Raw genomic sequence first — 21386 nt, forward strand, 5'->3', positions numbered from 1 at the left:
ATTTGTTGTTGCACTAGCTTTAAGTTGCTCAATTTTAGTAGATAGTTCAACATTGAGATTAGCAAAATTCTCATATTGTTCAAGTAAAGTTTTATATGTTTCTTGTGAACTATGTAACTTTTCTTTTATTTTTTCGAGCTTCTTTTGTTGACTAGTGCAAACTTTAGCATAATTAAGATTTTGTTGCACAATTTCTTTATAAGAAGGCATTTTATCATCACTATCACTCTCACTAGAGGATGAGCTTTCATTACCTCGTGCCATAAGGCACATACGAGAAGAGCTTGATGATGAGTGCTTGCGCCCTCGCCTCTTGTGATGATGTTCTTCTTCACTTGAAGAACCATTCCATGATCTTATTGATGTAAAGGCTTGGTTCTTGTACGCCTTCTTCTTTGTCTTGGGTGTGGGCTTGTTTGGACAAACTTCAACAAAGTGCCCTACTCGCCGCATCCATAGCATCCTCTCTTTCTTTGCTCATTTCTTTGATTGGTAAAAATGAGATCTTGGATTTGAATGGGCACACCCTTGACATTGAGCTTTTAGATCATCTTCTGCACCTTGTTGATTAGTTTGATTGATTCTTCATCAAGGTCGGAGGTGGAGGAGGAAGATTGATCATCATCACTTGAATCTTTATCATCATCATCATCATCATCCTCATCTTCTTCTTCATCTTCACTTGAGGAGCTTGAGCTTGAGCTTGCCTCAACTTGCTTGCCCTTCATCTTCTTTTTCTCACTACATGCAAGAGCTTTGCCTTTGCTTGATGAAGAGGCTTCTTCTTGACCCATCTTGCATGACATTTCAAATGCCACTATCTTGCCAATGACTATGGCCGGGGTCATGATGCTCAAGTCCTCCATGTTGTGAAGGATGGTGATGATGTTTGCATATTTCTTTTGTGGTAGCACGGAGATGATCTTCCTCACGATGTCTGCATCATCTAGCTTTGTTAGTCCTATTGAATGGAACTCATTGATAATTAGATTCAAACGAGAATATATATCACGAACAAGCTCATCATCATTCATTGTAAAGGAATCATAATTTTGTTTAGCTAGACAATGCTTTTGCTCATGCACATTAGATGTGCCGTTATGGAGCTCTTGGAGTTTTAACCATATTTCATGTGTTGTGTTTAAACTGAAGACTTGGTTAAATACATCCATGCTAAAAGATTCAAACAAGCAATTCTTAGCTCTAGCATTGAAATGAATTTCCTTTTCATCACTCGTTGTGGGTTTATCGAGATTCTTAATGGGTTTCAACCCGTCATGAGTGACTCTCCAAACTCCTAAATCAACTGCATCAAGGTAGCAAGTCATTCTAGCTCTATAATAAGGGAAGTTAGTGCCATTAATGTGCGGAGGCCTAGAGGTATCCATCCCAACCACTCTAGATAGCGTCGGCTCAACGGCGGTTAAGTCAAAGGTCCAAATTTGAGCCAACCGGCTCTGATACCAATTGAAGGGGACTGTGACGCTTAAGGGGGGGCGTGAATTAGGCAACTTAAAATTCTAACTCTAAACTATGGCCTCTTTTTCTAACCCTAGCAAAACCTATGGAAAAGATAAACTATTTAAATATGCAACTACGGTTTTACTATTGTGTTGCTATCTCTACCGCAAAAGGAGTAATACAATCAATGTAAATGCGGAAGCTAAAGAGTAAAGTAGAGATATGCAAACTCCCATCGACGACTCTAGTATTTTTATCGAGATATCGAGAAGCGCGTAAGCTTCCCCCTAGTCCTTGTTGGAGCCCCTCATAAGGAATCCCTCGCAAGGGCCAAGCTCCTAGTCGGGTAACTTCGTGGATAGCCTCGGGCCTTCCCCACACGCAAGTGGGTCTCCGACATGCCTTCCGGCAAGCCTCTCCTGGATCCTCCCCGCTGTCTTCACTTTCAAGCTTCCGCCCGAAACGCCGTGGGCCTTGTTCCCTCCGATACACGGTGGTGGCCACACCACAAACACGGTTGGTGTGATCTCGCAAGACTACAAGCCCCTTCGATGTACAACAATGGTGCTCGCAAGCACCAAGTGGTAAGAGGTATGCAAACCTCACTAAACACTAGGCCTAAACCTAGAGCAAGCATATAAGCGGTGGTCTAATCAACCTAAGCACTTCACAAAGCACCTACGCTAATCACCTAATAAAATATTAAGCACTATGCAAGTGAAGATCACTAAAATGGTGTATCAACACTCTTGGTATGTTTTCTCAGCTCCACACATCTCAAATGGCCGGTTGGGGGGGTCTATTTATAAGCCCCACTGAGAAAATAGCCATTGGGGATGAAATCTTGCTTTTCTGCTACTGACCGGACTCTGACCAGCGTCCGGTCAGTACTGACCAGACGCGTCTGGTCACGAAACGGCTCTCTAGAACCTTACTGATGTTGATCAAACTCTGGCACCCAACGTCTGGTCCAGCATCCGGTCACCTCTTTGAGCTATCCAGCGTCCGGTCCAGCGTTCGATCTAGCATCCGGTCACCTCTGTGAGCTGTCCAGCGTCCAGTCCAGCATCCGATCACCTCTATGAGCTCATTTCTTCGTGATCTTGCGTCCGGCTTGGTTTCTATCTTTGTGCTTGGACTTTGCTTGATATCTTGAGTCTTCTCTTGTGCTTCTATGGTCTTGCTTATGGTGTTGATCATCGGATCATCACGTCTCCTTCGTCCAAGTCACGTCTTGCATCCTATTGAACTACAAAACAATCACTTGCAAATTCATTAGTCTAATTTGGTTGTGTTGGTCATCAAACACCAAAATCTAAAGTAAATGGACCAAGGGTCCATTTTCCTTACATTGATGATGCAAGCCTTGCTCTCATGGTGAGAAAAACTGCCAAGATGCTCAAGAAGCTAAACAAGAATGGTGTCAAGTTTGATGGCAAGAAGAAGAAATTCTTCACTAGTAGTAGAAGGAAGCCCATCTCCGAAATGGATTGCTACAATTATGGAGATCTTGGTCATCTAGCTCAGCAATGCCCCAAATCCAAGAAAGACAAGTATAAGAAGTAGAAGGGCAAGAAAGATGGCACAAGTGGTGATGATGATGAGAAGAAGAAGAACAAGCCATACAAGAAGGATGGCAAGAAGAAGGAATTTCATAAGAAGAAGAAGAATGGCAAGGCCTATATAGTTGGTGATTGGCTCACGGACATTGAATCATCAAGCGGCTTATCTGATGATGAAAGTGAAAATGAGAAGGAGAAGGTGGCTGCTCTTATGATTGGGTCTTCACTACCTTCACCGACACCATCATCATTATCTTCTACACACCTATGCCTTATGGCCAAGGGTGAACGAAAGGTGAACTACAAGATCGGTGGAAGTCATTGGATTAATGATAGTGGTTGTACTCAACATATGACCGGTGATCCTCATATGTTCACCTCACTAGATGAAGAAGTAGATGGTCAAGAAAGGATTACATTTGGTGGCAATTCAAAGGGCAAAGTACAAGGGTTGGGTAAAGTTGCAATATCAAATGATCATTCAATATCAAATGTGCTATATGTTGCTTCATTGAGTTTCAACTTGCTATCCGTTGGTCAATTGTGTGATCTTGGCTTTCAATGTTTGTTTACCAAGAAGGAAGTAGTTGTGTCAAAGAAAGATGATGATCAAGTTATATTCAAGGGTTTTAAATACAACAACCTATATCTAGTGGATTTCACCTCCAAAGATGCAAACTTGAAGACATGCTTATTCACCAAAACATCACTTGGGTGGCTTTGGCATAGAAGACTTGCACATGTTGGGATGAGTTCACTCAAGAAGTTAATGAAAAATGAGTTGGTGAGAGGTTTGAAGAATGTAAAATTTGAAAAAGACAAGCTTTGTAGTGCATGTCAAGCTGGCAAGCAAGTTGCAAACATTCATCCAACCAAAGCTTACATGTCAACAATAAGAGTGCCAGAGCTTCTCCATATGGATCTATTTGGACCAACAACTTAGAAGAGTTTGGGAGGCAATCTCTATTGTCTTGTGATAGTTGATGACTACTCTAGATACACTTAAGTACTCTTCCTTCATGACAAGACCGAAGTGGCCGCATGTTTCAAGAAGTTTGCCAAGAGAGCACAAAATGAATTTGAAGTGAAGCTCAAGAAGATAATAAGTGATAACGGGAAAGAATTTGACAGCACAAACATTGAAGCATATTGTGATGAAGTTGGGATCAAGCATGAGGTCTCCGCAACCTACACTCCTCAACAAAATTGTGTAGTAGAGGGAAAGAACCAGACACTAATCACTCTTGCAAGAACAATGCTTGATAAGTATAATACACCTCAAGATCTATGGGAGAAAGCTATCTACACCGCATGCTATGTATCCAACCGCCTATTTCTTTAAAAGTTTCTTAGCAAGACCTCTTATGAGTTGCTCAATAGGAAGAAGCCGGACGTCTTATTCTTCTAGGTGTTTGGTTGCAAATGCTACATCTATAAGAAGCGGCAACACCTAGGGAAGTTCCAAAGATGTTGTGATATTGGTTTTCTTGTTGGTTACTCATCAAAGTCCAAAGCATATTGAGTATTTAATCATGCCCCTGGCTTGGTTGAAGAAACATATGATGTGGAATTTGATAAATCTAACGGCTCCCAAGGAGCATATGAGAATCTTGATGATGTAGGTGATGAACCATTGAGGGAGGCTATGAAGAATATTCTGGTTGGAGACATCAAGCCCAAAGATGATGAAGATGATGTACAAGTGATTGATCCACCCTCTTCATTAAATATGCCACAAGATAATGATAAAGATGGGAGAGTAGAAAATGAAGATACTCACATCTCCCATGACCAAATGGTGGCACAAGCTCAAGATGTTGATGCTCCACAACCTCTTCCTCAAGTGGTTGATAGAAGAAATTCACCCCTACTACAAACACATCCACAATATCTCATCATAGGGAGTCTTTCAAAGGGTGTAATGACTCACTCTAAAAAACTTGCTTTATTTATTGAACATCACTCATTTGTTTCTTGTATTGAGCCTTAGAATATAGAAGAAGCTCTTCAAGATCCGGATTTGATAAATGCCATGCATGAAGAATTGAACAACTTCACCCGCAATGAAGTTTGGACACTTGAAGAGCGACCACAAGATGCAAGAGTCATTGAAACAAAGTGGATGTTCCGCAACAAGCAAGATGATCAAGGCATCATTGTGAGGAACAAAGCAAGGCTAGTTGCAAAGGGGTTCTCTCAAGTTGAAGGGTTAGATTTTGGAGAGACTTTTGCACCGGTTGCAAGACTTGAAGCCATTCGTATCCTTCTTGCATATGCATCTTATCATGAAATGAAATTATATCAAATGGATGTTAAAAGTGCTTTTTTAAATGGCTTCATAAATAAACTAGTCTATGTTGATCAACCTTCCGGGTTCAAAGACCTAAGATATCATAATCATGTTTATAGGTTGTCCAAGACGCTATATGGGCTAAAGCAAGCCCCAAGAGCTTGGTATGAGTGCCTTCGGGATTTCCTAATTGAGAAGGGCTTAACCATTGGGAAAGTCAACACCACACTATTCACCAAGAAGCTTGAGGGAGAGATCTTCATTTGTTAAGTATATGTTGATGATATCATATTTGTCTCATTAAATGAAGACTATTGCAAAGAGTTTGGTGAATTGATGTCGAAAAAGCTCGAGATGTCTATGATTGAAGAGCTTACATTCTTTCTTAGTTTTCAAGTCAAGCAAATAAGAGAAGGGATCTTCATCTCTCAACAAAAATATAACAAGGATCTTCTCAAGAGGTTTAAAATGCATGAATGTAAGCCAATCAAGACACCAATGCCATCTAATGGACATCTCGACCTTGATGAGGGAGGTAAATCGATTGATCAAACTCTCTACCATTCTATAATTGGTAGCCTATTATACTTGACTACATCTAGGCCCGATATCATGTTTAATATGTGTATGTGTGCTAGATTTCAAGCTAATCCTAAGGAGGCTCACTTGGTTGCCGGTAAAAGAATCCTTATGTACCTTAAGCACACACCAAGCATTGATATTTGGTATCCTAAAGGAGCTAGATTCCAACAAGTTGGCTATTCCAATTCAAATTATGCTAGTTGCAAAATTGATAAAAAAGCACATCTGGAGGGTGCCATTTGCTTGGTAGATCACTAGTGTTTTGGACCTCTAAGAAGCAAAATAGTGTGGCCTTGTCCACCGCCGAGGTAGAGTACATTATCGCGGATGCTTGTTGTGCATAAATTCTTTACATGAAGCAAACTCTTCTAGACTATGGTGTAGTTCTAGAAAGAGTACCTCTCTTGTGTGACAATGAGAGCACGGTAAAACTTGCTAATAACCCGGTTTAACACTCATGCACCAAGCACATAGATATCCGTCATCACTTTCTTAGAGATTATGTTGCTAAAAATAATATATCACTAGAGGGTGTAAGGACAGAGGATCAATTGTTGGATATCTTTACAAAACCACTAGATGAGGCTACGTTTTGTCGGTTGAGGAATGAGCTCAATGTGCATGATCTAAGTAACTTCATAAAAAATGAGCTTGTGTTGTCCCTTGCATTGCATTGTAATATAAAACATGTTTAATTTTTATTAATGCAATTAGGGCTTGTCTAACATGGTTAAGATAACCGTCAAAAAGCGTGTGAAGAAGCTTAACTTTGGATCAAACTTGACGAGCAACTAGTTTTTCTTTCAAGTATTGCATTGCATACGCATGTGTATTGTTTTCTCGTTTCTTTTCGGTTATTTTTTTGAGCATCCGCTGTGTTCGTCTACAAATAGGGAGAGCATTTGAAGCCCCTATTGGTTATAAACCCTATTGGGTGGCCACATGTTGCTCCTCACCTCTTTTGTTGCTTATTTTTTCTAAAATGTATTATAGCCAAAGGCAAATTATTTTAAAAAAAATTGAGGGTTTGAGAGAGCTCTCCCATATCTGTCCCAATTGGTGGTTATTTTGGTCTTATCGAAGTTGAGACTTGATTGGGAGAAAGCGTCGAGTAGAAAGGAGAAGAAACTGTTGTGGAAGATGGACCGGACGCAGGGACCGGACTCACCCATGGCAGCGTCCGGTCAATACATCAGGAGGAGATGCAAGTGCTGAAGAAGACCGAATGATGAACAGTGTTCCATCCGTGTCAGGTGACAAACTGAATCCATGTCTGGCCAGGGCAAGTTGGAACACAGGAATGACTGGACTCTAAGCTGCGTCCGGTCCGGGGTAATCAGACGTGTCCGGTCACGTTTTGAAGCTCTCTGGACCTCTCTGTACTCGACCGGACTTCGGGGGGCAGCGTCAGGTCATTTTCACCTATGCGTCCGGTTGCAACTGTCAAAGCAAAATAGATCTATATTTTCTCTGTCTGACGCTGGGGCCCACACATACTTTTCTTCTTCTCCCTCACATGCCCGCGCCCTCGTGTCGTCGTGCTCGCGCCCTCTCGCCGCCGCTCTCGCACCGCACCGCCACACCCACGCCGCGCCGCCACGTTCGCATGAACCCTAGCGCCGCCGCTGCGTCACTCTGGTCGCCCTTCTGCGCTCCCACGCGCAGCGTAGCCACCGCGGCCGCCCGCTCTACCCGCGCTCATGCCCCTCCATCGCCGCCGCGGTGCCCTAACCTCAGCCGCCGTGGGTCATCGCCACCGCTGTCGTGGTCCTTCCGTCGACCTCACCATTGATTCTCTTGACTCTAGCGAACGTGTACGCCCATCCTCAACGTTCCCTTGGCCGATTGACATCATTCCCTAGGTGAGTTCCCTTGTCGCTCGCCAGGTGTTTGTTATAATGTCCGTAGAGAGCACTTGATCCTTGCGCGGATCAAGGAGGAGCTACACCCTTGCGTGGGTGCTCCAACAAGGACTTGTGGGGAGTGACGACTCTCCGATATATCAGAAAAAAATCGATGTGTTCCTCTCTTCTCTTTACTTTGAGCAATTCAATTCATGTCTTTATATTCTTAGAATTGTCATACTAGAGTAGGATTGGAATTTAGTGTGTAAAACTTTTATACGGTAGAACAATAGAAACACTTCTAGGCACAAGAGGGTGAAATGGCCTAAGTGTGGGGCTTAATTATTACAAAAAAAAATTAGAATTAGCCCAATTCATCCTCTCTCTTGTACATCTCGATCCTTTCAAACCTAAACTAGCATAAATGCATACAATGCCTTCGTGTTTGGTTATTCTGCATAGGCAAGTCGTGTCCGATAAAATTGTGTTTATTTATTCACATTTTATTACATAATAGTCATCTTACAACTTCTATTAGAGATATCATGTTTATAGTAAATGTAGATAATATGATAATATTTTATTTTTACATGTCCATCAGCTTATATCTAAATCCACATTGTCTAAGGGAGTGTTTGGTTCCTACAGGAAAATTTTAGTCTCTGTCCCATCGGATGTTTGGACACATGCATGAAGTATTAAATATAGACGAAAAAAATAACTAATTGCACAGATTGTGGCTAATTTGCGAGACGAATTTTTTAAGCCTAATTAGTCCATGATTTGACAATGATGTGCTACAGTAAATATGTGCTAATGGCGGATTAATTAGGCTTAATAAATTCGTCTCGTAAATTAGTTTCCATCTGTGTAATTAGTTTTATAATTAACTCATATTTAGTTCTCCTAAATAGCATCCGAACGTCCGATGTGACATTGACTAAAATTTAGTCCAGGAAACCAAACACCCCCTAATATGGAAAAACCTGGCGTCCTAGCTAATGTTGCATTGACCTTTGAGCACCGTGCATATACATGCATAAGAACCTATGCAGGCAAACCAAATATAAAGGAAAACGCACAACACAAACTTGCTAAAGCACGTAATGCAACCCATGATATCGGACACTGTAATGCGACAGGGCCGTACACTACCCTACCCTGGGCCGCAGTGTGCTATCATTCTAATCTCCGAGGCGATGAACTGTGATTGCCGCGGTGGTCCTCCGCCGGCGCTAAAAGTGCATGCGCGGCCAGCACAGGAGGACGGCCAATTTGAGGCGCCGTCGTAGGTTAGCAGCGGGGGCAGGCATGCAGGCACTCCAGTACCGACTGCAAATAGTAGCCTATTCGATCGAATCGAGATGAGAATCCCGGGCAGGTGACTGGTGCAGATTCCTGGGCGTCCGTCCGTCGGCGGCACCGGCACCGGCACCGGGCCTGCGCACCAACCAGGAAGCCGCAGCCGCAGCGCGTGATCGCGTTTTCACCTGGCCTGGGCTGGCAGCGGCAGGCGCACCTTGCGAATGAGACAGGGCCTCCTGAGGCCTCACTGTCGTGGCTGTCGGCGTCACCACTAGGGTCTGGGGAGCAGCTCTTCCAGTGTCCGTCGCGTGTTTCACTCCCCAACCAGGCATCAGGGTAACAGGGTGTTTGGTTTGAGCTACTAAACTTTAGTAGCTACTAAACGGTTTAGTCACTTTTAATAACTCTAGAGTTATTAGAAATAACTAAAATCTTTTTAGTAGCTTTTAGTCATAACGTTTGGTTAAAAAGTTACTAAAGTAACTAAAAACTACTAAATTTAATAGCTACTGAACGAATCCAACATGCCCTAAACCTCGCTCTCCTGTCCTCCATCCTTTTCCCCAGGCCAGCCGGGTGCCTGCGAGGGGACGGCGATCGGGCACGCACGAGATCCGGGCGCGGGGCCGCCCGGAGATCGGACTGGGACGGACGAATCCTCATCATGGAGAGTTGGAGATGGAGCTGCCATTCGCCCATCGGACATCGCAGAGAATTGGAGATGCCTCGAGTGACCTTGACCTTGGCCTTGGGCTCTTCATCTCATCTCGCTCGTCGTCATCCAGAACCCAAAGCCAAGGACAGGCACCCACTTGTTGCCTTCTTGGCAGGGCCATCCATCCCCCACACCCCACCACTGCAGAGGCCAGAGATGATCCGTGTGTAGCGTGTTTCACATGAGAGAAGGACGAATCACTGATGGATGGAAATGGACTTGGATCGATCGGACCGGTTCTGGATAACGGACACGCAAGCGTTGAGAATTCGAGATCTGCACGAACGGATCATGGTTCGTGGATATGCAGGAGATGGGCATCGCATTCACACCCACACTACTCTGCACTCCACCCCTCACCACTGACTGACCTTCAAGAAATGAAGGGAGGGAGGTCACAGGTCAGGCTCAGCCGATCCATCCATCCCCATTTCCTTTCGTTTTCGCCCTCACTCCCAAGACGATTTTTCACCGGTGCAGTGCAGGCACATCAGGTGTCAGATGAGAATTCATGAGATGGGGACGCAAACCTCACATGGGATGGATCGATGCTGCCCCGCCCCCCCCCCCCCCCCCCCCCCCCCCCCCCCCACGGCTCACCCCCACCCAATTTGCAGGCAGTCACTGTCCCAATGGAATGATGCCGTGCCCCTCGTCAGAATCGTCCCTCCGGCCTCCTCCCAACTCCAACTCCAATCCAACCAAGAAAAGGGCTGCCATTTGCCAATCCGGATGTGGGTCTGCGTCTGCCACCACACTTCACAGGCTCTATAGCCTTGTAGGGAGTATAGGATAAACGCCACACCTGTCACCAGACAACTCCCTACTACTACTTCGCGCCAGAGGCCAGGCGCCCATTGTCGGTAAAAGGAACAGTGCCTTTGGACGCTACTACGGATCTGGAAGGAGCAAAGGCGATGTCAGAAAGGTTTACAAATGGAATGCTCATCAGCTCATGCTCTTCAGTGGCAGCGAGTGGTACCAAACTTTGTCCTGGATGCTGCCCCTGCTTGGAATGGAGCACGTTTCACTTGCCAATGGACAATGGTGCAATGCACACAGGATGACAGGACAGGACCACCCCCTTCCTGCTGTCTGGTTGCTGCATGCCACAATTGCTCAGAGTAGAACAAAAAACGCAATCGTCATGAAAAAACCAGACATGTGCTTGCTGTGTGCTAGCCTGCTAGGCAACAATAGGGTACCTGATCCATCATTAGAGAGACTGGCTACATTGACAGGATTAGTATTTCTCCATACAAGAACAAAGTTTCAGCATGTATACCAACGGCAGCGGGCACCCGCCGTCGGTAGTTTTCTACTTAGGAGTTGATATCATACGACGAACAGAATTATTAGATGGTACATAATTCGGGGAGCTAAGGCTTGGTCTGCGCTGAACTTCCATTCCAGCTCCATCCATCCCAAGGTCACTAGACCATTGGAAGTGCAAAACAAGCTCGCGGGTTGGGTCGCAGACCAGCCCTCAGCCCTAACCTGAGGGCATGTAACTTGCTCCTGCTGCGGGCCCCTATCTTCGGCTCATCAGAACTCGACCGATCCGACGGACGCAATCCCGGTGCTCAGGCTTCTCGATTCCTGCCTGCTAACGTAGTCGTCACAGCTGTTATCTAGCCTCAGCGCGGGGGCTGAGCTCAGGAGCTCCAGCCCCTGCTTGCCCATTTGCTGCACCTCCTGCGGCGAGAGTATCTTTATGCAGGACACCGTACTCACGAATTCCCTGCAGGTTGGGTTACAAAGGGCAGCAATGTGAGGAAGAGTGTGGAAAAGAAATACATGAAAGTGTTCAGGATGCATCATCGAGACGGTCGTGAGAACTTACTGCCAAGGGTCGTCGCCCACGAGAAGGATGTCCTCCTCACGGTCGACGAATACAAGCTGCCAGCCTGATCTCAAAGGGTCTTCCAACTGGCCCTCAAGGCCAAATAGGCGCCCTAGTTCCCTACGGAGCTCATGATAGCTACTAAACCTAGTGATATCAAGCGACCTTCCGTAGGTTCCAGATTTGTTAACCTGTTATTCAAACAGAAGCAAATGTGTAGTAGATTAGTGCCAGTGTTGGTTATAATAGATTAGGGAGAAAAAAACAGAACTTCTCAGAGACTAGCTTCTTATATCAAGTGCAGACAGGTATACCATTGTTTTCTAATAAAATGCTCTACAAGCTTAATTGCGTGATTATCCATTACATTCAACAGATATAATGGTTAAAAATTGTAAAGCATTAGCAGTGAACAAATTTCAGACAGTTGTGAGCAAATAGTTAAATATTCTGGCAATAACATGTGCAGCACATAAAAAATAAAGTTCAATTCACATAAGAAACATGGATCCCTTCCCAGTAAAAAAATTATCCACCTTCACGAAGGTCGCTGGTGGTCGGTTCACTTGGTCAGAATTATCTGAACATGGCGGCACATACCCAGAATCATCTAAGCAGCCTGAAGAATTTAGAGTATGATCCAAAGGAAAATCATTCTGGGAAGGGCTCAGGAAATTGGAAGTGGAATAAGGTATAGCAGTTGAATCATTCCCATTTTGGAGACCAGGGATGCCTCCTTGCATTAGCAGTGACTGCGAATCTATACTAACACCAAACAAGAGGTGATTTTGAGGATCAGAGTTCACATCTTGATCCACCAAGCATCCTCTTCCAGGAAGTGGTGCCAACGCAGAGCTATGAGGTATACTAGCTTGTGTAGAGTCCAATTGTTCCATCTGGGACGAAACCTGGGGCCGAGAAGGAAGCAAAGACTCCACCGCAACTCGCTTCGATGACCATGGGTCAGGGACAGGTATCGCAGTGGGCCTCGGCATACTGAGGTGAGAAACTGCTTCTGATGAGAATGGCCTCAGTGTATTTTGCATGGTGTTGGTGTTGGTGTTGGATGGAGACAGTGAGCTTACATTGGTGTCTGTAAAGCTCTGTGCCTGTGAGAACGGTAATATTGTTTGCAGTGCCACAGGTGAAGACTGAGAGGCTGACGACAGCTGAGAAAATGCTGATAATGCATTAGATACAGACTGGTAGTTGGTCATGTTCTGTTGTTGCATTTGTTGATGTTGAGGGACTTGCAGACACTGTGATTGCTGCTGCTGCTGTGATTCTTGCTGTTGCTGCTGGGGATGCAGCAGGGGCTTCTGCTCATTGAATGACTGGCTGCGTTGGAGCTGCTGTTTGAGGAACTCAGACTGACCCTGCGCTTGGATTGTGCTCTCAGAGATGTTTTGAAGGTACGGCTGCTGCTGAAATTGAGGATGTGCTTGCTGCAAAATCTGACTTGAAAGAAGTGGCGTGGCGCGGCCAGCTATGTTCTGTGGCTGCTGGAACTGCAGCATTGTGGGTGATGATACCTGCTTTGTTGGATCCTGGAAAGCAGCTGTGGCCATCGCCTGATACATGTCAGGTTGCAGACCAAGTAAGGAAGCATCCAACCTTGGCTGCATCCAAGGGTTCATACCAAGTCCACCAAAATTTAACGACTGAAAACCAGGATTTGCGGTATCTCGAAGCCACATGAGAGAGTTTGCCAGGTCATCATCCTTCCCACCTACGGATAGACATCACATGAAAGGTTATTGGCGATAGAATGCATATTGCAAAATTATTTAATAAGCTAACATATCTACAAAGGCTAGCTAAACATAACTGCACCTCATACCATGCAGAGAAGGCAAGCCTGTTGGCCATGGACGCTTGAGCCTGAGCGGAAAAGGAGATGGATACATTGGGAAAGTTGTCAGGGGCTCAATCTCCCATAGTGACACCCTTGGCTGTCTCTCACCAGCAGTTGATTCATCCCAGCCAACCTATATTCATTCACACGTAAATTTTGTGATCATACAAAACCATGAAGTAGGTATCTCTGAGAGAACAAATTTTAAGGGAGCACTGTAGTAGTGTCATTTTTTCAACTGAAAATTTGCAACAGACATGGTGGACAAGGGCTTGTATAGTAAGCAGAGGAAACAAGAGAAGCACAGGTCCAAAATATACCTTAACAGAACGCCAGTGTGAATTTGGCCACCGAACAGAATCAAGATCACTGATTCCGGTAATTGTCCCCATGTATCTGGAATTGAATGTATTTGATCTGATTAGACTGCTAATACCACTTATGACTGCATATACAGTAGTTCAATGTTCAGTGTTAAGGAAAGCGGTATATTGACATGCGGCCTAAGCCATAGATCTTATTGGCGAATGCAGTAATCCTCAAAACTAGACAGGCAATGTGTAGGAAAATGGTAGAGAAAGAAAAATTAAAATGGCAAATGAACTAAGAGGTAAAACATAAAAGGTGAAGTTGCAAACAGAATTGAACTTACCTCCTAACGCTAGACTCTTCTGTCTCAAAAAGCATCCTGAAACGCATCCCCACAGATATACGGGTATGATAAACAGCCTTAACATACTTTGCAAGCGGTATGACAAACTCTGAAGGGCTTGCCCTGCAAAAGCAAATGTAAAAACATTTGACAGGAAAAACGCCCAAAAAATAAGTGATTATAGAGGTCCTACCTTGGGTTGTAGAAAATTGTAAACCGGCTATTTGTCGAAGCAGCATGAGCAGCTGCAGCAAGAAGACCGATATGCATGCTATCACTTGATAAGACTGAAGATGGCATGACTGTTTGTGGCCGATTTGCCCGACGAATTCCCAGCAGAAGCTGGTTATTGTCATTCCTGACAACGCAATGAGACATAAAATCAACCAAAAAGAAACTATCTGATTGGAAGGAGAGGAAAAAAAGAGAGAACACGTGATTGTTTGGAATGCCGGAAGTATGAACATACCAGATAAAAAGGACAGAGTCACCAGCAACGAGTCTCTTTGCACTTACAAAGACACTCCAGCCTGTAGTTAGAAGATGCCGCTTTGGCTGACCTGCATTAAGGACGGTATTTAGAAGGTTATGCAATAGCACTTACCATTGAATGCACAGGAAACAGAGTTAAAAGGAAAAAAATGAAAAACTGCTTACCACGAAAGATGTGGCGGAATTTCCACTCATTGCCATGAAGATCTTTTGCCATCAACTCCTGGCATGGAGGTTGCTGCGTGAAATCCTACATAGTATTTGGCAAATTAGATCAATCTGTGGAGGAAACATAAATAATGAAGTTGAAACTTGAGAGAAGTTCACTTTCTGTAACAGAATCAACATAAATAATGAACTTGAAATTTGAGAGAAGTTGCACATACCAGTGGAGGAAACACTTTCTCAGCTGATCGACGGGGAACAGAGAACCCACCATGGGTACTTGTGTCACTTGCTGTTAATGTTTTGCAGAAATAGTTTGTTGGCTGTTTATTGGCCGAACCTAATTCTGCAGGTAAATATGGGTCCTTCAGTTCTTGCTGCACAAAAAGCAAGCCAAATATTACTCTTCATAGATACAAACAGGAGCTTGCATGCTATATGACACAAATAGGCAGAAACAACATAATTTACCGGGTTGAGTGGTTGTAGTGTCATCTGTGCATATACCTCATCTGTCTCTGCATCAGCCTGAAAGAAGAGAAATAACAAAGATAATGAAACACAAAACTAAGGTTACTCAACTTAAGGAGAAAGTGTTCCAAGGCTCCAAACTTACATGCATCGTCACATTATGCAGTTGGCATATAAGCTGTGGCGGCAGATTAGGATAATTGGGGATCTGAGACTCCATTTCCTTGTTTGTTGATGCTGCTACCTGCAGCAGATATTCACAAAAAAAAACTAGTGTAAAAAAAGGAGAATTTTTCGAGTTTTGGAAATACTGGCAGGGGATAATTGGGGGTTTGAGCTTGACAGCCAAACTGGAAGAGGACATAGGATTCACGGGCATGGTGAGCTTTGTGCACAAACCTGCTCACTGTGGCCCTGAGGGAAGTACACAACCCGGCTACCCACCGCGGGCAAGGAAACAAGCGGGCCGGCACAGGCATGCCACAACTCCGAGTTCAGGCACTTGTGCTCCTCCACAGCTGTAATGGCAGAAGTATTTGTTTTGTTGTCAAAACAAGATCCAATACTGCAAGTTTCTTCAGGAACGAAATATCAAGGGAGAATGAACTTGGTGACATATGCTTATGCCAACAAAAAAAAAAATGTTTCAGAAAGTGGATGATACAACATAAATTCCAATTCTAAGAGATAGAATTGAGAATCAAGAAGGTGTATTAACTTATAATAAATGTCCTTAAACTGCAACGATAGGGGACTATTCTTTTCATCTCAATTGAAAACAACCAACAACTCGGGTGGAAATACATATCAATCTATTCCTGGGAAAGAGAAATATCAAGAAATCAACAGACAGCAAGAACTAATAATAGACAAAAGAAAAAGGGGGCCAAAATCGAAAGAAAAAAACGGTCCCGAGTTCGTGACAGTAACGCCTTAAAAAAAATCATCAAAACAAATCCAGATAACCCTCCCAAATCAAACACGTCGCACTGGGTCGCTGCTGCAGGATCACACACACGGCCACAGAGCAGGTTTAAACTTTAAAGCGAGGCATTTAGGAACAAACAGAAACCAAATAGCAGTCCTACAACTCCAACTGAAACTAATACGGAAGAGGAAACAACGAACGGAAAGAGCATTAATGAATGAACAAGACACCAACGAGAAGTCGAAGTCGGCGCAGCAGAGCAGAGCAGCTGAAGGAGAGTACCTTCCGGCGAGCCCGGCTGAGCCGGGAGGACGCTGCCGGAAGACGACGAGAGCCTCATTTTCGCCCGTTGCCGAGGAAGCAGCAACCGTGCCGACGATCTGATGAGGGCGATATAAGAGCCGGCAAAGGAAGGCGAAGAGGAAGGAAAGATTCCTCCTTTTCAGGCCAAATCACAGCGCCTTCCCGAAAACCATTCGCTGCTTTCCCAGTTCCTCCTCGCCAAGTCACTGCGAGAGACAGGCAGGCAGGCACAGCCTTCTCTCTCTCTCTCTGTTTTTTCCCCTCCACCGCGTGCCGCAGCTGCGGCTCCCGAAGATTACCGCCACCGGCGCGGCGCCCAAGCAAACGCAGCCGCAATCTTTCCCTTCTATAATCAGAGGAAGGAACACAAAGGTTGTAGCATGTCACTTGCTTGGAAAGGTCGGTCTGGCTGCGATATTTAAGCAGCGAGAATGCGCAGAGGAAAAGGTTACCTTGTCCCGGAGCCGAGAGAACCCGGCGCTGGCGCCTCGGCCGCCGCCGCTGCAGGAGTCGATCGATTCGAGGAGGCAGGCGCTGCGTCAGATCCCGCGGCCGCGAGGTCCGTCGAGGGCGGTTAGCACCGCGCCGCCCGCGCCCCGGCCGCCGCCCTCTGGCAGATCCGCCCGGCGCCGGGGAGGGGCGCCAAGCATGTTCGCCCGCTCGCCGCCGCTTCTCCCCTTCGCTCCCTGCTCCTCGCAGACGCTGGGGCGCGGCTGCAGCTGCTCTGGCAATACTACTACGCAGAAGAGCCTGGGAGAGGGGCTTGCTGGAACTGGAACAGTTGCAGCCGCCTTGCAGGGAGGGACAAGCGCGCCCCTCTGCTTGCTGCTCTGGTATGCTTTCGCTTGCTTGCTCGCTCGTCTCGTTGCTTGCTTCCTCTCCCCCCTCGGTCTCGCTCGCTCCGGCTGGCCGCTGCTGCTCCCAAGTCTGTTCTCGGGGTTTTAACCCCACCCCACGAGTGGTGCTCCTCTTTTTCAGCTTTGCTCTTGCTCCGGTGCTCCCCCTTCTCTCTCCTCCCCTCGCGTGATTTTTGTCAATTCTCTGTGTCCTTGCTTCCTTCCACTCGGCTCTACTACTACTCCTCTGATCCTCTCCCCTAGTACAGCTACAGCTGGTTCAGTGGCTCCGCCTGCGCTGCGCGCGACGTGCAATCGCACATGAACAGTGCTCCGCGTGCCGCTCCCCGAACCCTCCTGATCTCCCCTCAGGCCTGAGGCCCTCACGTCCTCATCGCTCGGTCGGTCCTCTCTTGCTTGTGGCTTAGGCTGTCTCCGACGCAAGACCAACGAGAGATCCAACAGAATAATATAGCTTTTGACAGAGTATTTATATGAAATACCCATTTTAAGTGTCAGAAGAAATATAACCTAAATTTAAATATCTTCTCTCATGAAGACCTATTTACAAAAAGGTTCTCTTTTAAGTATGTTATTAGAGAAGACCAAAAATAGATATTGAACCCTCTATATGTAGCACTACCTAGACGTGAAATGTGTTTTGTATTTTAGATAGCGGTCGTTGGAGACAGTCTTAGTATGCTTATTATGCTGATGCTTGATTGGCAGGTGCTTAGCTTCACTGATCCCCCATTATGGCTGCCCTGGTACGGAAGCACGATTAGCACTGTGGAAACTCTGTGTTACTACTACTACCGGATGCTGTTGCCAAGTGAGGACTACTGTGCTGTGCCGGGGTAGCAGAGTCCCAGCGAGTGGAAGCAAGCAGTAGCGTAGCAAGAGTGACGCACAGGCATCCAGGCAAGCAGACGCTGCTGCAGTTTGCAGTGAGTTTTGACCGCGCGCCTAGGTGACGGTGACGGTGACGCCATGCTCATTCAACCAGCCGGCGCAAGCGGTTGGCAAGTGTAGGAGTGCAGTCCTCCCCTCCGGCACTTTTTGACTTGAATACGGAGCGAGGCTGTACCCCCTACGTACCTGCACCTGTACTACCTCTACCTGTAGTAGTAAATTTTGATCCGACTGGTGACTGGCCGTATACAACGTGTTCATTTTCGAACTGTTCGCTATGTGAGAGAGAAGCGGACAGGGATTGTATACGATAGTAGATTATAAGTTTAATTTTTTTTAACACTAAAGTACCATCGAAACCAAAAGGCTGATAGTCGCAGTAAATTCACCGACACCGACTCCACTGACGACGATCCGTCCATCCATCCATGCACCCGTGTCTGAAGCCTGAACTCAGCATCGAACCTGCTGTTAGCAGTAGCAGCCTAGCACTGCAGTAAAACAGTAGTCGCAGCAGTAACAAAACTGCATGCCAATCGCTTGCGCCGGCGCCGGGCGACAGAGACGGTGAAAGTGAAAGGCATGTGGTGAAGGGGAAAAAAAGGTTCGATTTTGAGCGACAATGCAGAGCCCAAAACCAAAACTGCCCACACTCGCAGTGCCCAAAAATAAATAAAAACCCACGGGAACGAACGCATCGCTCACGTCCAATTTCCATCCGCCAGGGCGAGGCGAGACGGACGGGTGGATCGATGGCGATCGGCGGCGCCGCGAGCTGCACCCGTTTTGGTTGGTTCGTTCTTCTCCGGTGGACTGCAACGGAACTGTTCCTGTCGACCAACAGTTGAAGACGGAGGCGTCCACGAGCGAGACGTACCGTCGCCACGGCGTATTGTACGCGCGCGCGTCCTCGGCCTATACGACGGTACGAGGACGTACGGGGATGCGTCGGCAGATCCTCTCGTTTTCCTGCGCGCGACAGCAACCGCTCGGCCGCTGCCGGGGTGGAACCTGACTGGGAGCTCCTGCTCGTCCTCCTGAATTCCTGATGGCGACGGCTTTACCTGGGGAATCTTTTCCTTTTTCACGTCGGATGTTGTTTTCGGATACTAATAAAAAAATTAATTACATAGCTCGTCTGAAAACTGCGAGACGAATTTATTAAGCATAATTAATCAATCATTAGCGCATATTAGTTACTGTAGCACTTATGGCTAATCATGGACTAATTAGTCTCAAAACATTCGTCTCGCGGTTTCCAACCAAACTGTGCAATTAGTTTTTTTTTCATCTATATTTAATACTCCATGTATGTGCCGTAAGATTAGATGTGATAGTTTGGGGTGAAATTTTTTTGAAACTAAACCGGACCTAAGAATCTAATAGCAATGAGGCAAAATTTCAGCCTATTTTTTAGACCACCTATTTTTTTAGTCCATTTCTCTCTGATTACCACTGGACAATGGAGAGTTTTTTTTTGTCACTTATATATATAATCCGTGCTCAATAGCTCTTGTCTAGCCTCGCGTACGTGGGTAACTAGAAATTCTATTCCAAATAGAGCTCCCAGATCCTGTATTAAAACGTGTAAGACTTCCTGAAAAGAAATTGTATTCGAATCAGCATGAGGGTCCTAGCTTTTTTTCGTCTTAGCTGGAGCTAAAATGAGGAACATAAAAGGAAAAGAAAAACTGAAATAAGAAAATCCCAGAAGAAAAAACACGGGAAAAACACGAAAAAGGAAATACGAAAGAAAACCGAAAAGAAAAAGGGAACTGAACATAGAAAGGAAAAAAAGTAAGCATGATAAATAAAACATGGAAAAATATACACAGAACAGAAAAATAAAAAAAACAATTGGAACACAGAAGAGAAATTTAATAAAAAAACAATCAGAACCGAGGAAGCCACAGCTCTTCGTGGTTTAATTTTGAGTTAAGATAAGATTGGAGTAAGATTTGTCTAATATAACCGTAAGCTAAGATGTTGAGTTGTTTGTTATCTAATCTAGTCTAAATTAATATGTCTCTGCATTTTACACATGTAGCAGTGCAACCCTGATGAGTGCCATCATGTGTAAAATAGAGAGATGTCTCTTGTCATAACCATCCCAATACTTTATATATCGACAATTAATTCCTCGTCGACTTAAAACAAATGTTAGAAATTGCGTACTTTTATGAGTCCTAGTCAAAGGAAGCACGTAATTTGATATTACTGTAATAATACATATATAGTATGAAAATTTGAGCTATGATATATTTATGAGTAAGGTTTTTGTGTTTTGCAAAAAAAAAACTTTTAAAATTGTACTTTTGTATACAAAGACGTGCTATATGTTTAATAAAACATTTTCATATTATTGGCATCATTAACTTGTACTATGGATCAAAGTAAGTTATAGCTTTAAAAGTAAAACTCTCTTTTCCTTTGAATATTTGATTGCTTATTTTCTTCCGTTGCAACGCTCAAACATATTTGCTAGTACTTGTACGCGAGTTTTACATAAATATAGTAATAATATTGGAAAGAAAACATATATACGCGTGGTCGTGGTGGAGGAGATACGGTGCCACATGGGCTTGTTCCTCGGGTCATGCTATATCTGGCATGAGTCAGGAATCGTTGACTTGACCCAGCCTTCTTTTAAATTTTTTATTTGCATATATAATACTGTGCTGTGTATTGCCCATTTGCACTGCACGAGACAGTTTGAGCCAGATTCGCAGCAAATATTTCGTTCGGAGATGACAACAGTTTCCATACTACTATACTGTATACTGTATATTGATACTGTACTAGTATAATATCCGTGCTAACACCATAGTTTTATCTTGGAGATGCATATGAAAACAACAAATATTTTTCTTCCATAGTTCAACTTTTATACAATTATATTTGAGCATGTTTATAATTCGAGAAACACTTTTGCATAAGAAGCTATAGTAAAGTTATTTCTCGTATTAACCGTCTAAGTTACATTCTGCCTAAGTCTCGGCTGCTCGGGAAGCCTCTGTCTCCAGCTCTGCGTCGCACCAGGGAGTTAGGCGTCGAACACAAGAAACACAAATAAGAGAACGGGACTCACCCTCGGCCTTTCCTTTCCAGACCACAGCCTCGGTCCGGGAGGCCTCGGCCATCTTGAGGGCCTCTGCCAAGGCACCTTTCGT

At 44.9% G+C, this 21386-nt stretch overlaps 1 protein-coding gene across 1 annotated transcript; it reads right to left on the reverse strand.

The window, feature by feature from the left end:
- Positions 1-10946: 10946 nt before the first annotated feature.
- On the reverse strand, positions 10947-17756 carry LOC136528995 (auxin response factor 17-like). Its single transcript, XM_066522007.1, has 15 exons — positions 16921-17756; positions 16448-16814; positions 15637-15755; positions 15383-15481; positions 15238-15294; positions 14988-15143; positions 14767-14851; positions 14579-14669; positions 14303-14467; positions 14110-14232; positions 13778-13853; positions 13443-13590; positions 12139-13331; positions 11603-11793; positions 10947-11500 (listed from the first exon to the last, which is right to left on the reverse strand). The coding sequence occupies exons 2-15, from the start codon at positions 16503-16505 to the stop codon at positions 11305-11307; spliced, it is 2757 nt and encodes a 918-aa protein (XP_066378104.1). The 5' UTR covers positions 16506-16814; positions 16921-17756; the 3' UTR covers positions 10947-11304.
- Between the last annotated feature and the right edge of the window lie 3630 nt (positions 17757-21386).

Source organism: Miscanthus floridulus, chromosome 19, assembly GCF_019320115.1.
Source record: "Miscanthus floridulus cultivar M001 chromosome 19, ASM1932011v1, whole genome shotgun sequence".
Classification (NCBI taxonomy): Eukaryota; Viridiplantae; Streptophyta; class Magnoliopsida; order Poales; family Poaceae; genus Miscanthus; species Miscanthus floridulus.